Source organism: Sphaeramia orbicularis, chromosome 17, assembly GCF_902148855.1.
Source record: "Sphaeramia orbicularis chromosome 17, fSphaOr1.1, whole genome shotgun sequence".
Taxonomy (NCBI): Eukaryota; Metazoa; Chordata; class Actinopteri; order Kurtiformes; family Apogonidae; genus Sphaeramia; species Sphaeramia orbicularis.
The window spans coordinates 21567793-21594316 of NC_043973.1; the positions used below are offsets into that span (position 1 = coordinate 21567793).

General features: G+C 40.6%; 1 protein-coding gene across 17 annotated transcripts in view; it reads right to left on the reverse strand.

Annotated features, from left to right (window-relative positions):
• mbnl1 (muscleblind-like splicing regulator 1) overlaps positions 1-26524 on the reverse strand; it is a 55689-nt gene that overhangs the window by 24902 nt on the left and 4263 nt on the right. For 2 of the 17 annotated variants that reach the window (XM_030159895.1, XM_030159892.1), the window contains exons 1-2: positions 17618-18060; positions 9773-10772 (exon numbers count right to left, since the gene is read on the reverse strand). In XM_030159895.1, coding sequence (XP_030015755.1) covers positions 9773-9946 — 174 coding nt within the window. In that variant the 5' untranslated portion in view covers positions 9947-10772; positions 17618-18060. Of the gene's footprint in view, positions 1-9772; positions 10773-10889; positions 10910-11149; positions 11174-16656; positions 16905-17617; positions 18063-22919; positions 23009-23542; positions 23702-24838; positions 25077-25314; positions 25351-26112; positions 26217-26524 lie in introns of those variants that run through there. The other 15 variants (XM_030159900.1, XM_030159885.1, XM_030159887.1 and 12 more) reach the window with 14 other exon arrangements.

The following is a 26524-nucleotide window of genomic DNA, read 5'->3' on the forward strand; positions in this document are numbered from 1 at the left end:
AAAACGCCTTTCGGTTCGCTGGCCTGTCTTCATGTCATGATTTACAAAGGGACCTGAAACTGTCTAAAGTTGTTACTTTTTAGTTTAATTTAGTAAAAAAAAATTTAGAATTTAATCAGAAAGGACTAGGAAAACACCACTCTAGGTCAAGGTAATTGCTTCTAAATTTTGCATTTGCATACTTTATTTATGTTGTTCTTTTATTGTGTATACTAAATAATGTATTTTATTAATTTGAAATGTATTAAAGGTGTTGGTTTGTTATATCTTTATTTGTTGTAATTATATCTATACAACTCTCTTGGCCAAGTGCTTCTTAGAAAAGAGATTCTGATCTTAATGAGCATTTCACCTGGTTATATAAAGGATATATAAATATGTATAATAACCACCTGGAACAGCTTAAAGTCCAGTCTAAAACAAATAAAACTCATGTATAAAATAGGCCAGCATGTGATGTACTGATGTATTAAAAATGCATTAATCATTACTGAGATAAATTACATTTTGTTAAGGAACGCGGTGCAATAAAGCTTTCACTAATGCTATTAATGCTACTGTAAATAGTTTATTTTAATGGAGTTTACTTTAATGTGAAATGCTGCTGCAAAATGGACAGTCTATCCTTGATATGTACAGCAATTTCGTGTTTTGTGCATAGTCAGAATTTAATCTGATGTGAGGATTTTGAGTTACTTAGGGAATCTGACATAGGAATTTAGGGTAGGTGAAGGATGGGGTAAAGGGGCGGGAGATTATAAATTAAACTTCATCCCGCTCCTTTTTTGAATGCTTGACTTTCTTTTATATAATTCTTTTGTTGTTTGATTTTAATGCGATCTTCAAAATAAATAAACAAATAAACAAAGCTGTAATTATTAAGAATATAAAAAGCAATATGTAATATGCCAGGTTGCAAGAATGAGTAAGGTACGATGTATGTTCTGCAATGCAGTCAGACGAAAAAATCTAGTCTGTTCCTATCAGACAAAACGAATTGGGGCTAACACTAATTAAACCTCAGGTGGTACCACCGTTTCAGGTCAAAAAACAAGGACACATGATGGATCCTGACGAGCTAAAAGGGGGGCATCCTTATTCATGAGGATGTTGAGCTCACTGCAGAATTCACTTTGGAAGGTTTTAGTTAAATAACACACACCAAAGGAGAATAAAATGGCAAGTTTTCTTCCCTTAAAGGGCATCAGAGACAGTGAAGTTGGAGCAGAACAAGTAATTATGACCAGTGTTATGCGTTTGACAGGCCCAGACACTGTGATTGTGTAAAGGAATGCACTTTAAAAAAAGACACACATAGGGAGTAAGTGTTCAAGAGAAAGAGAGATGGACAGCTATCAAGTGTGTTTCCCCTCGTTGCCTCGGTATTTAATGACTTTCATAACCATCACCAGCAGGCATCTCACACCTTAGCTCCTGGCATCAAATCTTTCCAGGTCGGCAGCAACAGAGAGAGTGAGAGATGAGGGGAAGGGTAAACTTGACTGATGGACTTAACAGCTGGTGAGAGGGAGGGGCAACGTGAAAAGGTGTTGAGGGATTTGAGCTAAGTGACTAGCTGTGCCCTCGAGCTCCTCTCTCACCTGTCTAATAGGAGGATAATAGCTGAGCTGACTAAACAGATATGCAACTATGTGCACGTGAGAGGTAATGAAAAACCCAAAAGGTATTCTGAAAACTCAGGAATCTGGCTTTTATGGGTGCACGATTTCAGCAAATGGAAATATTGTACATATGTGCCATGTTTTATTAAAATTTCTCCCAGATTCAGCCTAAGGGAGTTTATTTATTTATTATATTATATATTTTGAGAAGGGCAGTGAGTTTGTAGATTGTTTGGTCCCACAGTGTTATCTATATCTATAGAATGTAGCCTAGTCCACATTCCATCCTAATTCCAAATATAAAGTGGGTTGAATGAAGCTATGATTCATGTTTTTGTGCAAAGCCAAGGGAAAGTTAAAACATTGTCAAAAAAATTAAATTACAATAGTCTATACCAAACTTATATTTTTGGGTAGGTAACTACTTAAATTTTCAGGAAAATGTATTTTGAAATCAGAAAAAACTTTTGAAAAAAAAATTTGAGGAGTTTTATGAGTGTGATTGCTTGGAAAGTAATAGTTTTCTGCTGTTATTCTGGGTTCAATTTATAAACTCTCATAAATAAACGAAATTTATTCCAAATACATTGATATTTGACTATTATATTATTTATGTCATTTTCTAAACACGGTGTTTAAAATTAATAAATGCATATATCTAAGCAAATTACATTAAATATAGTTAATATTGTTTATATGTTGTAAATATTGTAAAAAAAAAAAAATGTATATGATATTGATAATTGAAATAAAAAATGTTTAACTGGATATTTACTTTTGTTTTTCATTTGTGACGTTCTTGGCTTTGTAAATCCGTGACGCTGCCATTTGTCAAAACTCTTGCTATTTAGGTATGATCAAATATTTTTTTCCTCTAACCAATTATTAGGTTTAAGGTATACACTGAATATATTTAAGGATGAAAATGTCATAGGAACTTCACTTTTGAGAACAAAAAAATAGACGTTAATTTTTTTTGTCCATCTATGGCGCAGTAGTTTTTGATATTTTTCATTTAAAAATATCTGAAACTAAATTTTGCCCTTTGAGTATGTTTAAGATGGCATTAAGACCTTTCCAATTATGTGTAATATTTGTCTTAAACTTGTCTGATTCAAAAGTTATGAATCAAAAGGTAGTGGGCTGTCCATCTGTGATGCCCTTCACCTTGCCCTTTTCTTTATATGTATAGGGATACACATTTCAGTGTGAATAATTGCTTTGTGGACATCTATTCATGTTTAAGTCCAGATATTTTAGCAAATAAACCTGTGTATCAAAACAAAAAACATTTTTCCATATAAATGGATATGACGAAAACCTGGTGGAAATTTAGTGCACGTTTGTTTTATATTACGCAACACAATAATGTCAGTGTCTGCTTTATTTTAACTGTGTAAGGAAAACACATGCTATGTTCACATGCAGAGTGAGAGGGGGATGTGGGAGAGTGAGCGGCAGATAAGTAATCATTGTATCAGTGATGTTATAAAGGGTCCAGTGTAACGAAGGGACAGCGACGGCTGACACTGAGAAGAAAGACAGGCTGTTGCCGCTGATCTTCCGTCACATAAGCACACAGACTGAACGCATGGCAGTGCAGATCTGACAAGGATGCACACACACTATGGAACAAGCAAACTGGAGACTGTCTGTGTTTGTTTCTTGTGTATGTGTGTATCTGCAGGCCTGGATTAGACTGGTCTACACACAAATAGAAACACATATGAATAAGATACATCAACATGAGGATGCCCATGTAATGTGACTTTGCTTCTACATATTGAAAGCTGCTCGTTTTAGTCACTGAGAAGACTATACACATATAGCTATGAGGAGCTCTTATTAATAGCTGTTTCTTATGGATGACTGCATCCACACTTTATGAACGCAAAGCAGAGAAATATTTATTCTAGTTGCACCCACAGATATCTCATTAAAAATCCAATTTGCATGGAGGCTCCAAGTGTTAGAGAATGAAGGCTACATCACGCAGAAAGTAATGCATATCTGAAATATAGCATCAGTGTGGATAATACTAGTGCTGAAAAACAAATATTGCTGATCGCAGGTGTGGTGAAAGCTCGCACTGAAAACACATTCGTCATGGTCTGATTCTAACATTATAGCTCTGTCCTATTTCCTTTTTCTTCTCAAAGTTTTCTCCCGGCTAGTCATTTCTGGCGAGGAGCCAGTGAAGCAAGCAATGTGAGGATCACACGTCTGTGAGTGGCTTTAGATTCCACACGCCCATCTGTGGCTGTTGTGCAGACAAAGTGCATTTGGACTGTGTGTGTATGTGGCTAACATCTATTTCAGCAACGACAACATGAAGAGAGGAGGTTGAGCTGTTTTAATCTCCAGACTGTATTTGTTGAACACATTACAGATTCTCTTCCGGGTTTATAATATAAGATGGTTCTCAGACGCATTAAACATGTCAAGTAAACTAAATGATGATCTGTTCATCTGTAACACACAATAAATGTCCCTTACATGTGGCCATGTGTAGAGTGTCTTTTAATGTACTGTGCAGTGTGTGACAGCAGTGTCAAATACACATTAGCCTCCTGAACGCATAGCCATATGCTTTTACACACAGAGCATGATATGTTGATTTAACTGCCCAGAGACTAGCTGGATCATTTGTTTGAAATCATAAAAAACACTGTCGACTAGCAACGCGGCTAATATTTACCCCACATGTCTGTCTGGCCAACTACCCTTTGGTGTGTGTGTGTGAGTTAGCGTGTGTTTAACCCGACTGTTCCAACTAACCACTGAATATAAACACGCTGTCAAAATATGGTCCGCAAAACACGAGGAAAGACAGATAGAGATTCAGACAGTGGGAGACAGATAGAAAGAGAGACAGAGAGAGATAAATAAGAGGTATTTACCCGCCCTCTGTTCAGAAGGAATGTAATCTTGGCTCAGAACAAGGTAGTAACACAAAGCAACGCGCTAAAACAGATATAACACACACACACGCACGCACACACACACACACACACGCACGCACACACACATACACACGCATACACAAATACACACTTGGTCTGTTTTTCTCAGAACTCAGACATGATGACAGTGGGTGTGTCAGGCTGGCAGGTAGACAAAGTACAAGTTCTACACTGTGTGTGTGTGTGTGTGAGAGAGAGAGAGAGAGAGAGAGAGAGAGAGAGAGAGAGAGAGAGAGAGAGAGAGAGAGAGAGAGAGAGAGAGAGAGAGAGAGAAAGAGAGAGTTAGTTATCCATGTTAGACACTAACCACTCCTTTTTATTACAGAGCCGCTAGTGTTGGGGGTAATTAAGGACATGCTGCTGCTGGGTCATGGTTGATGTCACTGTAGCACCTCAAGTCATGCCACATGGGTCTATGTTTGTTTGTGTGTGTGTGTGTGTGTGTGTGTGTGTGTGTGCATACATATACGTGTATGGTTCTATAGTGTAATGTGAACCATCCTGTCCAGGCATGGGTGTGGTCAGAAGTAAATGAGGCAAAAACCAGACTGAGCGGGAAATCAAGTACAAGGAGCTACCGAGAGAAAGAAGAAAGAAAAAGTCGAAGTGGACCAGAACAAGCTCACATTAAATTAATAAGTGGGCCCATAACGTGCCTGAAACAAGCTGGCAGTTTACCTATGTGTGGGTGGAGTTGGGCTGTTACAGTTCATTAACAGTGTAACACATATTGTTTAATGTTCATTCTAGTAAAAACTAATGAGGCAAGCAGCAGTTCACGTTTGTCTGAAACCTGATCTAACTTCCATATTCCAAACGGAGTAGGGAAGCTTTGTGAAGCAAGGAGAAAACACACCATAACATTGACTAAAAGTTAAAATAAGTATTTCCTAAACACACCAAGTTGTTTCAAAGTCTCATGGTTGTATTGTTGATGTTGTCGAGTACAATTCAGCTCAAACTGGCGGCCCATGCTTCATCACCATTTTCCACCTGTCTCATCAGTTATTATTTTGGGGTTTATATTAGAGCAAATCTAAATATCCTGCTATAAATATGAACAGCTTATTCAGATTTAGTATCAGCGTAACCTGTCTACTTAGTAGTTAATCATTAATAGACAAAGCTACAAAGCTGACTTTAAATCAGGGAGTCCAGGCAGCCATTATCCTTCTCCAAATATTTACCCAGCTTTGACATAGCTGAGCTGTCTGCTCTGCACCAACCAGATACACAGGCAACAGACTGGGATGCACTCTGGGGTTAAGGCCACGTTTGAGGCCAACATGCACCCGTACAGAAACATGTCTATTGTATGTGCACGAATGCAAACGGACACACTGGTCTTAAATTTGTGGCCTAGATGCAAACTCGGGTCTGATTGATTGTCCTGCTTGAGGCGATATTATCCACATCTGATTAGTGCCGTGAACATCTTCCCATGAAAAATTGAAATTTAACAGTTTCGGCTATTTCTGGTTCTGATACATTCTCTGCTCCAGTTCTCTCCGTATGGACTCCTGACGTATGTTTGAGGAGTGTGGGGAACATGGTTTTTGTGTGGGAAACTGTGTCTGCGCATGCATGTGTGTGCACACTGTGTGTACAAGAGGCCAGAGAAAGAGTGTGTGTGGCTGTTGGGGAAATGACTGGGTTTGGGTGTGACCTGCTCAGCTATGTACTGGTGATCATGTGAGACCTGTTCTAATTATACACTTCTCGAGAAGAAGGTCGATCCTCTCTCATGGGCAAAAAGTGTGCACATGTGTCCGAGACGATTTCTGTGTGTATGTGTGTGTAAAAGGCTGTAAAACGGTAATGGGGAGAGACATGGCTTCATGTAACGCTCTAAACTGAGAAGAAGATCTCTGTCCTATTTCAAACCTGTGTGAAACTGAAGTAGGACAAGTGATTTTTCAGTGTATGTATTTCTGGGTCTGTGCAACAGGAAAACCATATCAGTGTGGTGAATGTGCTAGTGACTTTATGTTTGTGGTTTTAGGTCAGATCTTGTGCGTATATGCAACTAGCGAATCAACGGCCTTTGTTTCTGATTTCCACCATCATCTTTTTTTCTCACTCTCTTTCACTCTTTATTGCTGTTTCCACTGTGGGTTTTTCTGAGACCTGCTCTGTTTTTCATTACCAGTGGAAAAAATGGGGCGAATGGTTAAAAAAAGTATCGCCCATCTCCATTAATACACAACTCCTAGTGGAAAATGAGTCCAAACTACAAAAATAGGCCCCTTGGTTTCTCCAAAAAGACTCCATTTATCTGCCAGCAACTTCTTTCCAGTGGCTGACCTTCAACTCCAAGTGAAGACAAATTAAACATACTGTATGTACAAGCATTGAGATCCCTCTGAGATAGTCCCTTTCAATTGTCTGTGCTGGTCTGTATAAGGTCCCTGTATTGAAATGGCCTGTATTTTCTTAGTTTTTATATATATATATATATATATATATATATATATATATATATATATATATATATATATATATATATATATATATATATATATTTACTGGGATTTTAGAACATGATTCAGAACTGTGGCTGAATAATTAATTAAAATTTGATTAATGGCAATATGGGCAAGTGCAATATCCATATCGCAGGAGCTGCAATTTTAAAGGTAAAATGTGTCAAAACATGCCATTATAAATGAAGTATTATGGTACTTAGATGAAATATTCATATTCTCTAGACCTATGGGAACATACTTATACAACATGCTAGTACATACCTCAGCAAAAATCGCACAATTATTTTTTATGGTGAAAATGAAATGCAAATATTACCATTCCAACTAAAATTGTGACTCATATCATAGTATCCTATCTTGCCTATTGTTCAGCCTTATTCAGGACAAGATATAACTCAACAATAAAAAGAAATGAACATTTGAAAAATAATAAATAAAAAGACATAAACCTCTTCGAAAGCTATCCTCTCCTCTTCTCACACACACAGTTACTATTAATGCAGATTGTGTAGTTTAAAGACAGTGAGCGCAAACATTACCTTTGGTTTCAGTAAGTACAAAATATAAGATTCAATTGCAAATACTATATAGGCTGGAGAAGTTATTTTAAAAAACCTAAATAATTCATAAACAGTATGTGTGTCAATGTCACCTTTTTAATCAACAAAAAAAACTTCAGAAAGTAGCAAATCTTCTGTTTCATTGGCACCATACATTACATTTACATTTATGCATTTGGCAGACGCTTTTTTCCAAAGCGACTTACAGGGGGAAGATTAACAATTAAGCTCTCTCTCTCTCTCTCTCTCTCTCTCTCTCTTGCTCTCTCTCTCTCCTTTATTTGTAAAACACTTTAAAACAACCAACCAACCATTAGTCAGTCTTTACAAAAAAAATGTTTGATTAATAAAAAATTGGCTTGGCCCCCTATTCCATACTGTGCAATACACATCTGCGCTAACAATCAACAAACTCTTGTGTAAATGAATCTAAATACAGAAATCTAGAATTGACAATGATTAGGCACATGTTTTAACATCTATAGTTTTTTGATGTCATTGGGCAAAAATTTAAAAATTACTTGTCAGCACATTGTTTTAATAGAAATGGTCAATTTAGGAAACAATTCTTCCCATTTCTGTGAATATAAACCGAAACCTTTTACTGACTGATCATAGCAGTTTTCAGCAGTTCTACTGTTCTTCTCCATAGATCAACACACAAGCTTAAAAAAGTTACTTCTCTTTTCCACTGTGGTGTTAAACAGAATCAACTATATATTCAGTCTTTTGATTTGGACCAAAAGGAGAAAGATGCAAGTGGAATGTGTGTATTTTCATATGTTTGTGGTTGTCTAAGTGAGCCTATAGCTCTCTAGTATTAATACTAACAAAAAAAAATAAAATAAAAAAAAACAATTCTAGCCTCTACCCCTTTTTGGACCTGTTCCACATTTTCAAAGGTTTGTCCTTAGCCTATGCCCTACCCTTCCAAGTCTCAAGAACACCAATGCAGTAATTTGTGTAAATCTACTGTCAAACAGACAAATGAAAATGATCCCATAACCTCTTTGGCAGAGGTTATTCATTTGGCACATGTAAACACAAACACATGCACAGGCATTAGTGCAATCTGACAGTGCTTTGGAAGAGATCAGTGTAGGCCTGACAATGTTTCTCTGTCCACATCTGGAAAACAGTGTTCTCTAAGCCAACTCACACACACTGTCCTCATCCTAACCCTGCCCTGCTCACACACTAACAATGACCACGAGTCATCAATGTCTGCAGGGGCAAAAAACAAACAGAAGGGAAAACACACACAGCCATACATGTGTGCACCAGTGTGTGCGCTGGAAACTTTGGGTAGAGATCCCGAGTGCCGATTAAAAGGGGGATTGTGAAATAGACAGCAAGCAGGAGAGAAACAGAAACAAGTGTTTATGCTCCTGCCTCTGACTAAAAATGGAAAATTACTGCATGCGGTGCCCCAAATCTGCCCCTGACTTCGCTCACACATTACATAGAGACACACACATGCACCCCCTCTAACTGCCCTGAGGCCTCTGCACAGGAAGTGGTTAGGCTGAATGAGATCTGCACGGTGACGATATCACCTCCTTCTCTAGTTGAGACGTGTTATGCTCAGGGCATCTATATGAGTTTGTACATGTGATACCTATTCATCTATGTTTTCCTATACAAAAGCTGTCAAACAACAGTATTTATCACTTCCAGAAGGGCCATGCTGATGTAGTGAATTCACGCAGCTGTGTTTGTGTGTAGTGTAATCAGTTGGAAATGTGACTGACTCCTAAATGACTCCTGAAATGCAGTAAACATCAGCCAAAACCCCTCAGCTTGTCCTAGAAAATTCCACAGTGCACTGTTACAAATGCCTGACTTCTGCTTCCTGAATCGAAAGAGCTGAACACCCCCCCCCCCCTCCTTTTTTACCCCTGGTCACATGTTCCAGTCACCTGACCAGAAATGGACGTAACTAAGGAGAGCACATGCTGTGGCCAGATGGTGTGCTCTAGCATGATGTAGACTGTAAGTCTACTGCCATTTCCACTTTGTAATTGCATATATTCCCTCAAAGAGCTTTGTACACTCGATGCGCCCAGTCTGGCCTATGAACTCCCTTTGACTGTCTGAGATCTGACCTCCAGACTCATCATTCAGCACTTCTCTGTTCTTACCTTGAGGGAATCGAAACATGCGATGACCCGTCCGTTGTCCACCTGACAGCTCTTGGCCGGATGAGCGAACTTGCACTCCTGGTCGGAGCGTGAGCACGTGCCCCTCTGAAACTCCCTACATACCTCCAGTGTCAGCCACTTTGTGTCACGGATGTGTGCTATGTTCATTGCCATGGCAACTTGCTGGCAAAAAGTATTCCAAACTGTTCAAGTGTGATTAAAGTACCTCTAGTGTTTTAATCCACAACTTTGAAGTCGTTTTTTTTTTTTGTGTATTTGTCGGTGGTGTTACTGTCTGGGATAGCTGTGACTGGAGGTGAAATGAAACTTAAAAAAAAAGTTCCTGTTGATTGACAGGGCTGCTTGTCCAATCTGAAATGTTGCAGGACGACAATTCACTGCGGATGTTACTGGGCCATTTTCCTGATCAATCAACCACTGATGAAGTGATTATACCCAGGTGATGCCGAGCAATTCAGTCGCCACTCTTCAGTTTATTGCTCACACAGTGGTCTCATCAACAGTATACACAGGGCGGCAAACAGGCAGAACAAACTCAAAGCCCTCTGGTTAGGTGCAGTGAAGCAGGCAACAAAGGTGATAGTCTGTGTGTAGCCTGCTACAGGAAGGTTAAGGGCACTGAGGACCGAATGGAGGCTTAGAGGGTCGAAGGCGAAGGTTAAAGGCAAGGTGGGTGAGATACTGCGAGGGCCTGGTGGTGTGTGGGGCTGCTGTGGTAAGGCTGGTCAGCTGGTGGAGAGCACTTGGCAGCAGGGCCGTCTGGTGAGGAGAGCAGAGGCTGGAGCCCGGCTGCGAGGAGTGGATGGTGATGAGAGTGGATGGACGGGCGGGTCGGAGCGTTGGCTGCGAGGAGGGTGTGGTCGCTGTCCTTGTACTCAGGTTACTGAGGCAGCAAGCGAGCAAGGCGGGGGGGAGGGAGGGTGGAGCTTCAGCTGTAGAAGCAGGTCAAAGCTGCAGCAGACATCAGGGAAGGCACTTCCTACGAGGAGGGAGAGAGATAGAAAGGAGGAAGAGACAGATTAGTCTGATAAGACATGTTTAAAGAAAACTTTCAGGTTTGTGTTTACTTCCATTTATCTTTTACATGAGTTCTGACCTGCAGCATTCTTAAAGTCATGCCACCACTAAACTATGCAGCTGTGGGAGAGAAGAATATGTAAAAATGTCAAAAATGCAAAGATGTCAGCTAAAACAAATACAACTCTCCACCACCCTGCGCTCTAAACACACATGGCAAACACACTCCCATCACACCACGCCACTCGCACCGAGCGGAGCACACAAAGCAGCCATTCAGAACTTTTTCACCAATTCTGAGCGATGCAGGAGAATCCGATCAAATCCTGTATCACTTACAGTCAAAAACAGCAAACACGGCCATTGCAAATGTGTTTTGAGGTGAAAGAAAGGAAGAGAGTGAAAGCAGGAGGGGAAGTCAAGGCAGAGTTAGTCATTTCCCTTCTTGCGAAGCAGAGTGGGAGTGTGGACCAATGAGAGCTAGGAGAGTTGCAGCAACATTCTGGGCTGAGCGCCAGGTGAGAGCGGGGGGAGGAGCGAAGAGGAGGCTGACCTGCCTGCTGCTGGGGAGAGAGACAGCAGAGGGACACAGGCTAAACTAATCACTGCTGTATATCTACGACTACCTGATTTTTCTTTGAGTGGAAAATAAACTTAATGGTTAAACAATCAACTATTAATGACAGAAGCTTCATAATGTTCACTGTGAAGAGGTACTCAGAATACTGCTACGATCTCAAAGATATCCAAACTTGCCTGCTGTGATAATACCCTGTTTATTATTTTACTCCCATGAACCGAATTCTCTGTTTATGATGCAGAAAAAAATTCTTGTCTTTTTTTTTTTCAGAATTCTGTAAACTTCCAGTACTTTCTATTTTGGTGAACCCATTGTACAGGGGTTTGTGAGGGGAATTTGAGTGACTGGGCTCCATGGGGCCCATTCTGCTCTTATCGCACAGGCAGGGGAACTCACCACACCCTGTGCAGAGAAATCGCTTATCCCAGAACAGCATGTGCACCTTCAGCAATGCTACCAACCAACCACTGCTAACTTTACAGCACTGCATCACTGCAAAACACTATATCAGAGTCCTGCAGCAGTGCAGTGCAGGTCATGATGACCCAGCAACATGGATATATGTGGAGAGAAAAAGAGAAACTGAAGGAGAGTGCTTAGCTTCACCTTGGATGACCCCTGCACTGGGAAGTCTCTTTACTGCCACTAACGACCTTTGGAGCATAAGCATAGTCATATCATGAATGCTACAACTGTTTTATTTCCTCACACACACACACAGATATATTTTGCACTTTGAGATGAAGACTATAAACTGGAAAAAAAATGGTTGAGTGCCTGCTAACATACGTCATAACATTTTTGTTTGCATTGTGTTGTTTGCATTTCTGAAGACATGTTCCTATTCCCATGAACCCGCTCATTCATCATTTAGTCTTTATTGCTGTGAAAATGTCAACTCAGCTAAGTCTAAACTTTCTGTGTAACCAAGTATGCCCAAGGAACTGTTTTAATCTATCTGTTTTTTGAGCTTAGTCTGATATGGCTGGAGTCTAAATACTTTTACTACCCAAATGTACTTTATATGAAGTTATTCAGGACAAACTGAAGCCGCAGCTGCATACACATGAGTGAGGTGAAGTACACACTTCTATTACTGCATTGTTAAAGGCGCCGGGGGCTGTTTAAATCAAATGTGATAACTTGATGCATATAACGCTGACGCCCTCTACATTCTGTCTGACTGCTTAATCGGTTTCTATGGTTTCTGTTAAAGTTCGATGATCACATATCTTTACGAAAGAGATGATGCTGTATGGTGTAAGACACTGGCAGAGTGATAATGCGGCCTCATTATGATCCATCATGTCTGGACATGGGCATCCTTCCTCTATTGATTTCTTCATCTCTTTGGTCTTTCTTGTCAGTACACCACTCCCTCTATCTAATTCCACTTTAACTGTCGGTGCTCTTTGTCTCCAAGGCATCTATTTCAAATAGATGACTGTTTAATATGATCTACTTCTCTGTTTTTACCGCAGAAATTGTTCTGTTTGAAGCAGCGGGTTCTTGACTTTTACAGTCCTCCTATTCTTTCCACTCTACCAGTCTCTACACTTGTGCCCTCAATGTGACTGTCTGGCCTGCGTTTCCTTCCAGCATCCTCAGCAGAGCTCCATGACACTCCAAGGTCTTGCAAGCTGGTGCAAGGTCAACCATACTAGAGGAAGCAAAGATGGCGAGAGAGAGAGAGAACCATGTGCTTCCCATCACCATTTAGGACATGTGGTTGAAACATTACATTGCTAAAAAGAGGAAGTGTGTCTACAATATCAGCGCCATCATCATCAGGTCATGGTCATATGACACCAGCATATGCCTCAACGCTAGCAAACAATTTCTGACATGAAAACCAAGCCAGCTTTTTTTTTTTCTTTACTTTCTCTTGGTTATGAGTCATAAAACAAATCTGTTCTCAACAAGACGCTGCCGAAATCCACCCTTCACCTTAACAGAAAGCACAAAGTATGCACAAAAAGCTGCCAGTGACTTTCACGGTGGACTGTGATGGATGGTGCCAAGGCGTTAGGAGGATGTTTTAAAACAGAGAAGTGCTTTGTTATGAAGGCATGTACTGACTGAATGAAAAGCTAGAGCAATCAGTGCATCATGACTGTTGCTAATCTAGGTTGGCCTTGAAGTTGCCATTATAACTAACGGCTAAAGCACTGTGACAACAACTAAGAGGGTGTGGTTCACAGTTATGATAAGACTTCCTGAAATATGGCTATGTAATAAATAATTTATGTTAGCCCAGCTTGAAACCACAGGTAAAGAGTTAATGGAGAATTTGTTCTGCATAAAAAAAAGGGTCAATCAATGAAGCATGACATGATCCTAACGTGGGACATACTTGTTTTTTTGCAACATAATGTTTGACAAAGTAACAAATACACTGTAGCGTAGAATCAGAGTTTCTATCTTCAGCTTTGACTGCAGAGAAAAAGAGGTATTCGTCTTTTTTGCTTGCTGCTGTTAAGTAAAAAAAAAAAAAGTGGTTTCAGCATATTGACAGAGGTGGAGTCAGGGTGACAGAGAGCTGAGACAGGTCATCACAGTGGAGGACGCTGGAGGAAATGCAACACCCCAGGCCATGCTGCTGCTGCTGCTGCTCCATGTGCTCAGAATATAACATGTCAATAACGCCCTCACTGACCTTTACTTCCACACATACACACAAGTACATATGGACACGTGAGCATCTTCTCTGTGTCTCTTAATCCTTTTCTCTCTGACACGCATACATGCATACATTCTGAGGGCTGCTTTCTAATCTATAACAGTGCTGTTATACATTCCAAAGTAACCTGTTTTCTTTGACTGTAAGCGGTAACACCCACTTAGATCTCAATCATTTATAAGAGAGGTGGAAAACAGATTAAATAAAAAATGATTATTGGCTGTAGAATTTATTTAACACTCCTGATTTTGGTTTGTCATGCTTCAAGGTTATACTGAAGATGCAGCTTCGCGGGACACTGCCAAATAAAACCTCTGCAATTCGCTCGTAAATGGAATGTCCTTACCACAGTATTATCAGCCCCATCATTATCAAGTCATCATTTTGTCTTAACTATTAGTTTAACTGAATGGTATGTCATCGGAGTGAATAATATGGCACAGAAAGTGAGTCTTATTCTAGGAACACACAACAAACAATGCCTATTGATTCCACTGAGAGCAAATTTCTAGGGACAATGAAATCTCTTGTTTAGCATAAATACAGAGAGATATGCAGAAGCACAAAACTATACAAACACACAACTGCTCTATGTGTCCTGACACTGAGTACTCTTAGGTTGTGGTGAATATCTGCCTGTGTGCAACACTGCATTTTTGTGTTTGCGAGTGTGTATATGTTCGGATGTGGTGAAGTCAACGGTCAGTGTGGATAATGACTAGCCTTATGGTTTAATGAGTGGCTCATTGGCTCATATCTGTGTTGTCTCTGTGTCACTGTGAGAAATAGTCAGGGTCCATAGCTTACTCATGTTCGCGTTCAAGCAGGTGACAAAGAAGAACTATAGAAAAATAAATATAACAAATGTGTTTGGTTGAGTATAGATGTTTGATCATCATTTGAGTTTTATGTTATTGACATGCAGATAAAAATTTCAACCTTGCTGAGAATTTTGACCAACACTAGACCACTTTACTGAGATAAACTACCTTCTCACCATGTTATATGCAGATCAAAAACTAAGAACTAATCTACTTTTATTACATACATTTCTATACATATAGAGCAAAACCTATTGTTATTACAACAGTATATATATTTAGCTTCTTTATTAATAGCTTATTAAATGTAAATACCCTCTCCAGGTGACCGGTTTTATTATTTGCACTAGCTATCTGATTTCCAAGTCAATTATTTTCATTGAGGACATTATATCATGTATCATATCTACATTTCTGTCTGTGTTGAGGCCTGTTTGTAATACACTGGAGGCAAACAGGCACAATGATGAGAACAGGTAGCTCAAAAAAGCCTGCGAGTCAGAGCATACTGGGACAGCAAAACATGTCATTATATGTTACAGCTATCTATAGGCGATGGAGAGTTTGTAAGATGTAAGGAATCCAATGCAATTAGAGCGTGGAAAAACCAGGACACGCTTGTGTTGACATGTGTGTCTCTGGACTGAACAACAAAGAAAAAAAAAATAGACATGAAAAGCAGCTTTTACATGCTGCTTGTCTGCCAATTTGCATCATTATTCGTCATAATATTATTATCATATATAGGAGGACACTGACTCCTCATTGCAATATGTGAAAATTATTAGAGGCTATCTTAAACTAATATTAAAGCAGGTACCTAATGGGAGTCATTAAAACATTGGTATAATAATAATAATACATGTCTTACACAGAGAATGAAACCAATTTCTTTTAGTTTGGAATCCTGTTCAAAGTGCAGGCTTCTCATGCAGCCAAATCTGTGTTCAGCTGTTGATCTGAGGTGTTCATGTGAGGTTTCAATACAGTAGGAACATATAGAGAAGTCCTTAATGTAATAAAGGCTTAACCTGTCAGCGCAGACACAGTCATGCAAATAATCCTGTCTGTAGGGCAGATCCTGGATCATAGTCTACACACATCAATGCAGAACAATTTGCACGAATATTCTCCCACCTATATTGAATATACACAGAGAGAGAGAGAGATCTTATCTTCAACAGTGCTACCGACAGTATTCACTTTGACAAAAAAAAACCACCACACTCCTCAGACTTCTGCCACACAGACTTGACAGTCTACCTGCAGCAAAGCTACTGTGAGGGCTTACAAAGTCGCAACAAAGCAATCTGCCACACATCTGTCTGTGTTTCGTATGCTGGAATGTGTGTATACTTGTGATAGTGTGTGTATGTGTGTGTGTGTGTGCGCTACTGTCTGAGCCACCCCAAATCCCTCTAAGTCACAACAACAACATTCTTCATCATCGCCCCAACCACGGACGCACCACCAAGAGGAAACCCAGAGAGGTGAGGGGGAGGAGATCGGAGGCAGTGAGGATAGACAAAGAGTAAAGAAGAGGGCAAGAAGGCTGGAGTTTAAAGATCTGTATTTTTTAGACTGAACTCTGAATTCAGGATTACTACTGTAGATTAATTTTGAGTCTAAAAAATGTCCATGAACGCAAGAAAACACTTTCTGTTCATTTAACTTCACCCGTAACCTATACGAATAGATCCCCGGAGATGAAAACCATCATAGGACAGTATCCAAATGCCTTATGAAAGTAGTGAAAGTGACTTACTTTTACTCCAGTCTGAATATGGACAAGTAAAATCCCTCCATTTACTGGGTCTCCTTCTCCCCGAGTCTCTAGAGTTCCTGCCCCTCTTTCCTTCTCTCTTCAACTTTCTTCCTCTCTCTAAGTTACTCCCCCTCTGTCAGGCGCATGCAAACACTCACTTAGTCACACACATGCACAAACGCACACACTCCCACAGACAGTCACCCTCTCACACACTCTCTCCTCCCGCGACCCGGAATGCTTGGCCAGAATCAACTGTACTGAAATACTGTGCTCACCATATAAGGTAGCAGCAGCTTCACATGTCACACATAATTTACATGCAGCGGGGCGGGAGTTTGCCTTACACAGCACACACACGTAGAAACATACACATACACTCACACACATGTGAAACCACGCGTTCCCCTAAGGCTGGCGCAGCGAGGGACCAAAGAGGTAGAAAAGGCTCAAATTTGACCATTCTCCTTGTTAACCATGCCTTGCCGGATAACTCCCAACATGCCCAGTGTTGAGTCAGACGGAGGGAATGAAAACTGAGTGGGCGATCTATTGATCCTCTCCACTGCTTCCTGGAACAACCACGGCCCTCCAAACACACACGCGCACACGCACCAGCAAATTTTCTTGCTAACTAGCGCTACCCTCAGGAAGTAGCTATTGTGTGACTGTCTGCCTTGAGCCAAGAATGTGTCTTGCACTGTGTGAGTGTCTGTTTACATGTATGTGCGCGTGTGCCTATATCTATAAAACAAGCCGTAACAAATGGATGTTAACCCTGTGGCCCACATACTGAACACACACACACAAACCGCAGACACTCAAGGCAGACAATCCCCTTATGTCTACCTATACCCCAATACACAGGCGCTTCCTTTGAAAAGTAAAGACTGCAGCACACAGGAGGAAAGATCTAGATAAACCAATGAGACGGGGAGGAGGGTACGATCCAAGCTCTTACCTCTCACATTGCTCTCCGGCTTGTGTGTGTGTGCTTCCGCGTGTCGACTGACTCTGTGTGTTTATGCGTGTGTTCAGACAGGCCACGACAGCAGACCCCCAGGCACCGGCTGGACCATTCTCAGGCAGGCAGGCAGAGCGCAGCAAGGCAGAGCGACTGGCAGAAGAGAGGCAAGCGAGTGAGCGAGTGAATCAGCAGCGAATGAGTAGAGGAGCTGTGCGGAGCTGAGCACCACGGTGGAGAGAGAGAGAGAGGGAGAGAGAGAGAGAGAGAGAGAGAGAGAGAGAGAGGGAGAGAGAGGAGGAGTGTTTGACTGTGTGTGTTGGCGCGTTGGCTGGGTGCGCTAGTGTCTCCCCTCCCCTGCCTCTTGAAGTGGCTGAGCTGGGCTGTGCTGAGCTGTGCTGAGACGGGCAGGGCTGTGCCTCTACTGACTCCCCAGCCTCTGGATCATCTGTCTGCTGCCCGAGGAAAAGTGGTGCTCGCTGGGCGGCAGTAGCAACAGCTGTGGAGGAGGAGGAGGAAGAGGAGGAGGAGGAGGGATCTCTGACTGCACTGGGCATACAGATCCTGCAGTCCCCTCTCCCTCCCTCTCTTCCTTGCTAAAGTCTGGCCACGCCCCCCCCCCCTAAAACAACACCAGGAAGTGCTGGCTCAGTTACAGCAACACTGCCCTTACCTATCCAGTTCAGGCTGAGGAAGGAGAGTAGGAAGACAGAGGGAGGAAAAACTGGGAAAGCACAGTTTGAAGATAAGGAAACAGAGGAAATAGGTAAATTAATAGTGAAATAAATAGAAGGGAGGCAAAAACATGCAGAATGGGTATTGCAAATAAAAGTCTGAATAGCACTTTCAATCATAAACAGAGATGAAAGGGTGATGTAAGGACAGAACAGAGGTACGTTAGAATGAAGGGAAAAACAGCTACCACAAAGGCAGAAAAGTGGAGGAAAGATTTATGGAAATGTTTATAGGGGTTTTAGCAGCATAATAGGTCCAGCTTCTGTCCCAATTCCCTTTTTCTCGACTGTGGCATGCAGCCCTAAGACACCTCAGCCAGCATTACCCTCAACTCTAGCCCATACTATAAAAGCAAGAGACAGTAAACTGCAGTAAATCAAACTAGACTACCCTGTAAAGGGTTATGCATTCAAGAAAATATAGAGCTTGTAAATAGTTTGTAAAGGCTTATTCACAGTGAAGCAGAATACTGCAGTTTGGTTGCTGGTCAGCTGCACATAAAAAATAAAAAGTTCTAACAGAGACAACACTGAGTCAACTCTCCTGTACTGTTTACATAAGGCTTCTGCCACCACAACCCTTGCATCTAGGGGAAAGCCAGAGAGGATAAAGAATTTGATTTGGACCTGATGCAGCAATATCTGGTAGCCATGGAGATATTGGCCTTGGCATCTGCAGGAATCTTTACAGATTTTAGGCTGTGTGCTGATGCCAGGTTTTCTGCCTGATCATGCACATTGTCTGTGACTTACTCCATTTGATTTTGATTAAGGAGAAAGTGCACTGATAATACTGTGAGTTTGGAGTATTGGAAATGTCAAGATGTGTTTTCAGTTACAAAGTAAGCGAATTCAGCGTGGTGTAGCAGAATCAGATGTACCTGAGATCACACCTCTGTCTCACATCACAGCGAAATGTAGCGTTGTTGAATCTATATTATAAAAGCCATGTGGCCTCTGTGTGCATGCATGTATGTGTGTCTGGGGATTCACACAAAATCTGGAAAGAGCTGACTGTCGCAGTTTGGCATACTGATGTATTATTGGTCAAAGAACAGACTAGCCAAAATGGCAAGTTGATAGGACCAATATTTTGGGAGATATTAGTAATTTTGGAATACAGTAGCCTTATAATCATGTTGCTATGGCCAGAATGCTTTGGCGGTGACTGCTGGACAAATGCAGTACAGCATGCACAAACACACAACAGCATCAAAACTACCACATCTAGAACCCGTGGACCCCCATGGGTCAACGCATCAGTTATATATAACCATGAAACCAGTCTTTTATACTGAGAACGGTGAAGACTTTTATGGGATGGATTGAATTGCGAATATCAAGTATTGAAAAATGTCTTGTTTCACTAAATCTAAATTTCAATGTCTAAATAGTAAATATCAGCATCAGTCCAAGGAGCATATAAAAACACTTTTTTGTTCACTGAATAATAAATAGGTGTATTTTTATGTTGTAGGATCATTCTGGAATCTATAGTATCAGTATTACTATCAGTATTGAAAAGTTTTTAATGACACCCAACCCTAGTAAAACAGTGTAAATAAGGGCTGAGGTGGTAGCCAAATTGTGTACACAGCCTTAATTGTATGGCATGGAGATATTTTGGATTCAGTTCATGAGCAGAAGGGACCACTGTATAAAATAAATAATGAAAGCAGAGTAAAAATGGCTGTACTTTTCTTAAGTTTTTATATTCACTAATAACCAAATATGTAAAACTGACAAAATCACAAAATCCTATGTTGTCTACAATAATCCAAATAAGCCCTTTCTCCCCATATCACACAGCGGTGGTGACATGTTAAGTGCTCGTTTTTGCTGGCTTATCCGCACATACATAATACTGCAAAAACTATCCCGATACCCTGGCTCTTACATGTAAAGCTGTCATGCTGCAGCTGTTTTTTTTGTTCCACTGCCTCTGTCTGTCTCTCTCCCATTGACTCTCTCTGGATTTGTTTCTACTGCTGCAAAGCTCTGTTTAATACAAAGCTGGTGATAAGTCATCTCTAATTTACACAGCAGGCCCTTAAACCCCAGGTGACAATCTGTGGTAGAGCTCCAGCTGTAGCGTGCACCCTATACCTAGCCAGTATTCTGGTGCAATGTGCCTGCACTCTCACAATAAAAAAAAAACATGCTGTGGACCTCAAACAAAAGAAACATCCTATACAGCTGTTTTTGTGAGTTAATCACATTTTGACAGACAGTGACATTATCAGTTATGACAGAAAAGTGCATGCCTTGAACCACTCTTCATTAGAGGTGGAAAAAGATCTATTTCCAACCATGGAAACAGCCCTGCTTAAACACGTACAGTAAATCCCTTTCAGATTATTTCAGCAGTTCCTTTGACTGCTGATCAATGGGAACAGCAGGTCACTCTAACCTCCAAGTGGAGTTTTTCCTTGACCCATAATGAAGACACATGGTGACTGATGCTGCTCTGGCTCAATAAGAGACACATTAGTAACGCCTCCAAAGATCTGGGCTTTCTGTGAAACTCAGACACTGACGTGGAATTTCCCCTCTTCTGCTGCAGCTGAGTGTACGCCAGTCTCCTCTTTTCTGTATCTGCATCTCCTCTGCCTTCCTCTTCATTAATACACTTTTTCTATCTCTGACTCTTTCTTTTCATCACCTTCTCTCACATATGACAAAATCTTAATTCCCTTAAATTTTTCCCCAAAGGTAGCGCAACCACTTGTCAATTTGTCACAGCCGACAAGGCCATACTCTGCTTGTCCAATTAGAGGTACGAGTATACAGCCAAGCTATACAGATGGTTAGCTCATTCAGCTAAAGTAATGCGCTTAAGCTTCCAGTTTCATTCTAAATTTCTCTCTGATCAAATGTGACGAATGAGCCTATTTCTCTTCTTCTAGTTCACGTTTCTGTATCTGAAGTGAAATCAACCGTACGTTTTAACTTCCTGTGCTGTGTGTGTGTTGTACCTCATAGATAAGCACACAGGAGTGACCGTTGTTCACCAGCAGATCAATGAGGTCAAAGTGCTGTTTAAGTATGAGCAAAGAGCGGCAAGAATCAACACACTGGGTTGAGAAAAGAGAACGAATGTTAACCAACCGAAAACAGGAAGAGGTGTGTGTGTGTATGCATGCACCGCAGTTAAAGGGGAATTCCACCGTTTTTACACATCTAGTAATGGGGGATCCTGCTCAGCTTATGAAAACTGTTGTTTAATGTCCCATGTGACTGTGGAGAGAAGTTCCTCAAGTCTGGTAAAATAGATTACAAATTAACAACACCACATTTCAAGCTCGACCCATATACTGGATATGAATCATGGTGGTAGAGTCCTTTTACAGGAAGGCTCAGAATATTCTAGAGACTTCCTAACTCACACTATAATGCTCATTAACACATTAAACCAAGGCCAGACATGGGTGAACCCTCTGTCTCCCTCATACCATCAAATCTAAATCATTCACCATCATCCGCCCTTATTTTCTCTCCCTCCACCCTGATGAATGCAACTTTCCACCTTAAGCTTCCCTATCATCTCAGCGCTCTGCTATTTCCCAGCCCTCTGTAAATGACACTGGCTGGCTGATTTGAACTCTCACTCCACTGAGGAAATGTCCCAGAGCCTCTGTGTGCCAAGCACTGACGGCTCATCTATCTCTAAGGCTGCAAATACACATTACACTCCCATTACAGACCATCACAGCAACAACTGCAACAGTATACAGTCTTTTTGAAAGGCCCACAGCAGGGAGTTGCACTCAGTTTCAGCTGTTTCACTACAGTTTGTCTTGGAGGGTGCAGAGTGAAACGGCAAAATAAATTTAACAGATGCTGATTCCTAAAAAAAAGAGTGTATAGTCCATATTGCACATCACAAAAAACTTCAGTAAGTTATAACTGTGTGAACGTAGAGAAGCACTCTGACTCTAGTGTGAGTATGAAGCCATGTTTCCTCAGTGAATACTTTGTGGTTTTCTCTTAACTTCTTCCACTTTGACGCAGTGAGGGAGAGCAGGTGCAATTCAAGCTGTCAGGTTTGAAATACACAGAGAGGAAATAGCACACTGTCTTGTCCCCATCTGACACCACTGTGTATGGGTGTGTGTGTGTATGTGTGTTTGTGTGTCGGTGCACACTGTTCGAACTTGAAGCTTATCTTGGAGATAAAATGAGCACGAATGGAAACACTTCTTGCAAAGAGGCCTTCCATTTGAGTTTCCAGCATTTTTCTGTCTAAACGTAGCTTGCAGGTATACTAGACAAAATAATCCTCTCAAAATCTCATTCACATATGCCCCTCAAAATATGGACAAAACTTAGTCAATGTTGTGTGATAGGCAACGTAGTGGACATTTGACTTTTCTGAAAAAGAGAAACCTTCCTTAAAAATTTGTAGAAATATAAATTTTTGCAAAGAGGAAACTATAGGTCACAGTTATGAAATTTAAAGAAGATAACAACAAAACAAAGAGGAGATCTTGAATGTTACCATCAGTTACATAAAACGATCAACAGACAGTCATTTCAGAGTGCAAATTTACGGACCGTGAGCTTACCTGTGTGTCTGTCTAGTGCTGACGTGCCACTGGGACAGACAAAGCCACTTCAGCACAGGTCATGCTGACGCAGTGCATTATGGGATGAACTAACATCTTCATTTCTCTCTTCCGCTACTTCTCTCACTCTACTCGCTCACTCTCTCATAATAGCACCTTCTGCTTGGCAACGGCCATACCACAAATGTGGTCAGGTTTACAGCGAACCATCACTGCGCAACATCAAGTCTCCATGACAACCACTCCTTATCTCATTTGCATCTTCTGCTTGCATTATCTGCTGATGCCAAATATGGTCACCTTGTTATAGTCTCTCTGAATCCCCCCTTTATAACTTCCTCTTCCTCTGTATTTTGTTAAATTTGTGAGTGTAGGGTTTGTCACTAATCTTCACTCTATGTGCGCGCAGGCATGTATGCATATTTGCAGCCTGTGAGGGTGTGAAAAGAGGAAGTGCCTGACATTAGAACAGTTTGAAGTGAGAGAAATTAGCAGTAAAACAACTTTGTGAATCAGGAAGTGTGGGGTGGTAAACGCTGCTGTATAAAGACTTAAAAATGAAAGGGGAATTGTGTGATCACAACCCCCGCATAGCAGGTACGAAGTCGCTGGATTTCACTTACCCCCTCAGTTCTTCCTCATTGAGGCTGGTGTGGTCATTTGGCCTCCTCCGCTTTCTCCCCAAAGGATTGTGTCTATCAAACTATCACAGGAATGTTGAACCAGCCCCCTGGAGCCCACACGCACAGTAACACTCAGCAGCACTCAGCACCTGTCTCTGACTGCCAGCACAGAGAAAGAGACACGGTCAATCACACCGGACAGCACAGCAAAAGCAAAAGAGCACAAGAGTGGGAGGCAGACAACGAGCATTTCATCAGCAGAGCAAAACATACTGGCCAGGTTATATACTGAGCAGATACTATATGCTGCACATTATGGCTGGATGACATGGACAAAAAATACTATTACAATAAGAATGTCACAGTCATTAATTATAACAATAAATGTCACATCATTTCTCATGTTGAAAGGTCTTTGGTTCTGAATGAACATTGATGGTGATTTGTTGCTTTAAACTTGTTATTATGGTAAGAGGATGGAAACACATAAAGAAAAAAACTTTTCAATATCAGAATATTTAAAGTTATAATGACCAAACAGTAAAATTAAGTAAAACTATAAACCACTGGTTTGATAAAACAGTATAAAAACAATAGCCCTTAAGACAAAAAATATATTCCTACCTAAAATTACGTCTGACGACTAAGTATAATTATAATGATATAATACATACAATTGTGTCACTACGTAATGCATTATATAAAATTATCATTACTATCATCCAATCCTACTATACAGTATATCATTACATACATTAATAGGGTAACACTATTTACAGGCTGCTTGTTAGCATGCATTAATAGCAGCACATTGACTCTTCATTAGTCATTACAAAGCACTTATTACTGCCTTATTTGGTATTACCATATTCCACAATTACTGGGCCATTAACTAACAGCTTCCCTCAATAGTACAACAATTACTGCTTATTGATGAGTAAGTAAGGAAGCTGTTGCACATTATTATATTAATATACTTTTAAGTTTTATAAGGTGGTAGTAAAGTAAAGAATATTAATTATGCAACAATAATTAAATGGGAAAAATGTTTATTTTGCAATTTAGTTAATACCCTAGAAGTTACACTATATTTATATATACTGTATGTGTGTGTGTGCGTGTGTGTTTACAATAATTCAATCTCTATATTCTTCTGGTAATTGCTTATTAATATTAAAATCACAACATATTTGGATTTTCCTTTCACACAGAATTGTTATCAAGATAAATAGGAACAGTTATTGGGATCCCACAATTTGTGGGCATATCATTTCTCTATGTGACACTTTAAGTTACCAAGCAGTGTGTGGAGAAGCTCTGAGGGAGCATCAGAGGCCCTGAGCACCATCCGGCCTCCCTCCTCTGCCAGGCTGCTGGGACTCGGGGGATTGGAAGTCAATGAAACCAGGCCTAATTTAGCCTCGCCTCCTCCATGAGCTGCCAGAAATCAGAGTGAGACTCCTTCCCTTTTTAGGGCTCCCTGGACACTGCGGTCTGGAAGTGGCACTACTGCATTCCTGGTTACACTAAGGAACTAAAGACAGAGAGAGAGAGAGAGAGAGAGAGAGAAAGAAAGAGGGAGAGCAAGAGAGGGAGAGTAAGAACTAGAAAAGGGGAGAGAGGTTTGTATGGTGGCAAAATTTGTTCTACAGAGGCGTTCTCTTAATACCAGTCCAGACTAGTCTAGACTAAAAGGCTCAACGAAGCAGATATTTTGATTTTATGTAAGTTCCTCATATTGAAAGCTACTGGAACTTTAACATCCATCTTACCTTCAGAACCTTCTCAGCAGGTACAAAGGCTTGGTCCTATAAAGTTAAAAAAACAACTGTCCATTTCATTCTGTCACAACAGTTTGACACCAAATACCAGTAATTAGCTGTGAAGATAGCCAAGTCCTGACACCGTGTCATGTAATCTTTAATAACCCCAGCCTGAACTGAAACGAGATGCTGCCAGCCTTGAAGTGTTTTTTTCTCCATCGTGACCTGGCTGATTTTCATGTGACACAAACAGAAAGAGAGTCTGAGTGTGTAAACACACACACAAAAAAATGCAGAGTAATTCAGCACTTAGGCCTAAAATTGTTTCATTTCTTCCCAAATTTTTGCTTAAATAAACCTAAACCTCTGGAGCTTCTCCTTTGGTCCCAGGTCTGTTTTCTAGCAGTGATCATGTATTTCCAACGACACTGATCACATAAGCCATGGAATGAAAATACACAATTGGATTATCCATGGTGGAGTGTTAAAGTCTTGTCTTCACCACCCACTCCTTATGGGCTGCACACAAAAAGCGCCATTTTTACTGCAACTGTGTAAGATAATGACAGCAAAGGCCGATTCAGACTGACATAATCCCATTAGTCTATTCAGGGTCCCTGTCTGACCACCCTGCATAATGAGGAGATCAAAGCTATTAAGAAAATACCCATTACAAAAGTTTTTAAGAGAATTATCCATGCCTCTTGTGTTATAGACAACCATTAATGAAATTACCTCCCTCCTGAACGTGGCTTATTAAGGAATTTACAGACATTTTAACATATTGGTAAACTTGTTGTGGCTTACGGGGCTGAAATGCATTCAGTGTTGACGTTCCAAGTTCATGTCCAGCTGGAGTTCATTGTTGTCCCCTTTTCCCTCTCCCTTTTCCTGATATTTCTCAAGAGACCCTACCATGTAAAAAAATGAACAAAAGAAAATATTTACACAAAAAAGAAATCAATCACATCTTGCACAACATCCTATAATGTAAACAATGAATAAGTCAGTCTTCACCCTGCTATGAAATCAATCATGGAACTTTATAGCCGGAGGCTATTAAAGCAACAAATGATATTACAGTTGTTCTAGTCAAGTCAGTTTATTCAGACTACAGTTAGTCTTTCTGTGATATAGCGGTGGTAAGTAAAGTACAACAAATCAGCAACTATGGCAGGTTATTCCAAACAGAGCATATTAATTGCTGTAATAGTAAATG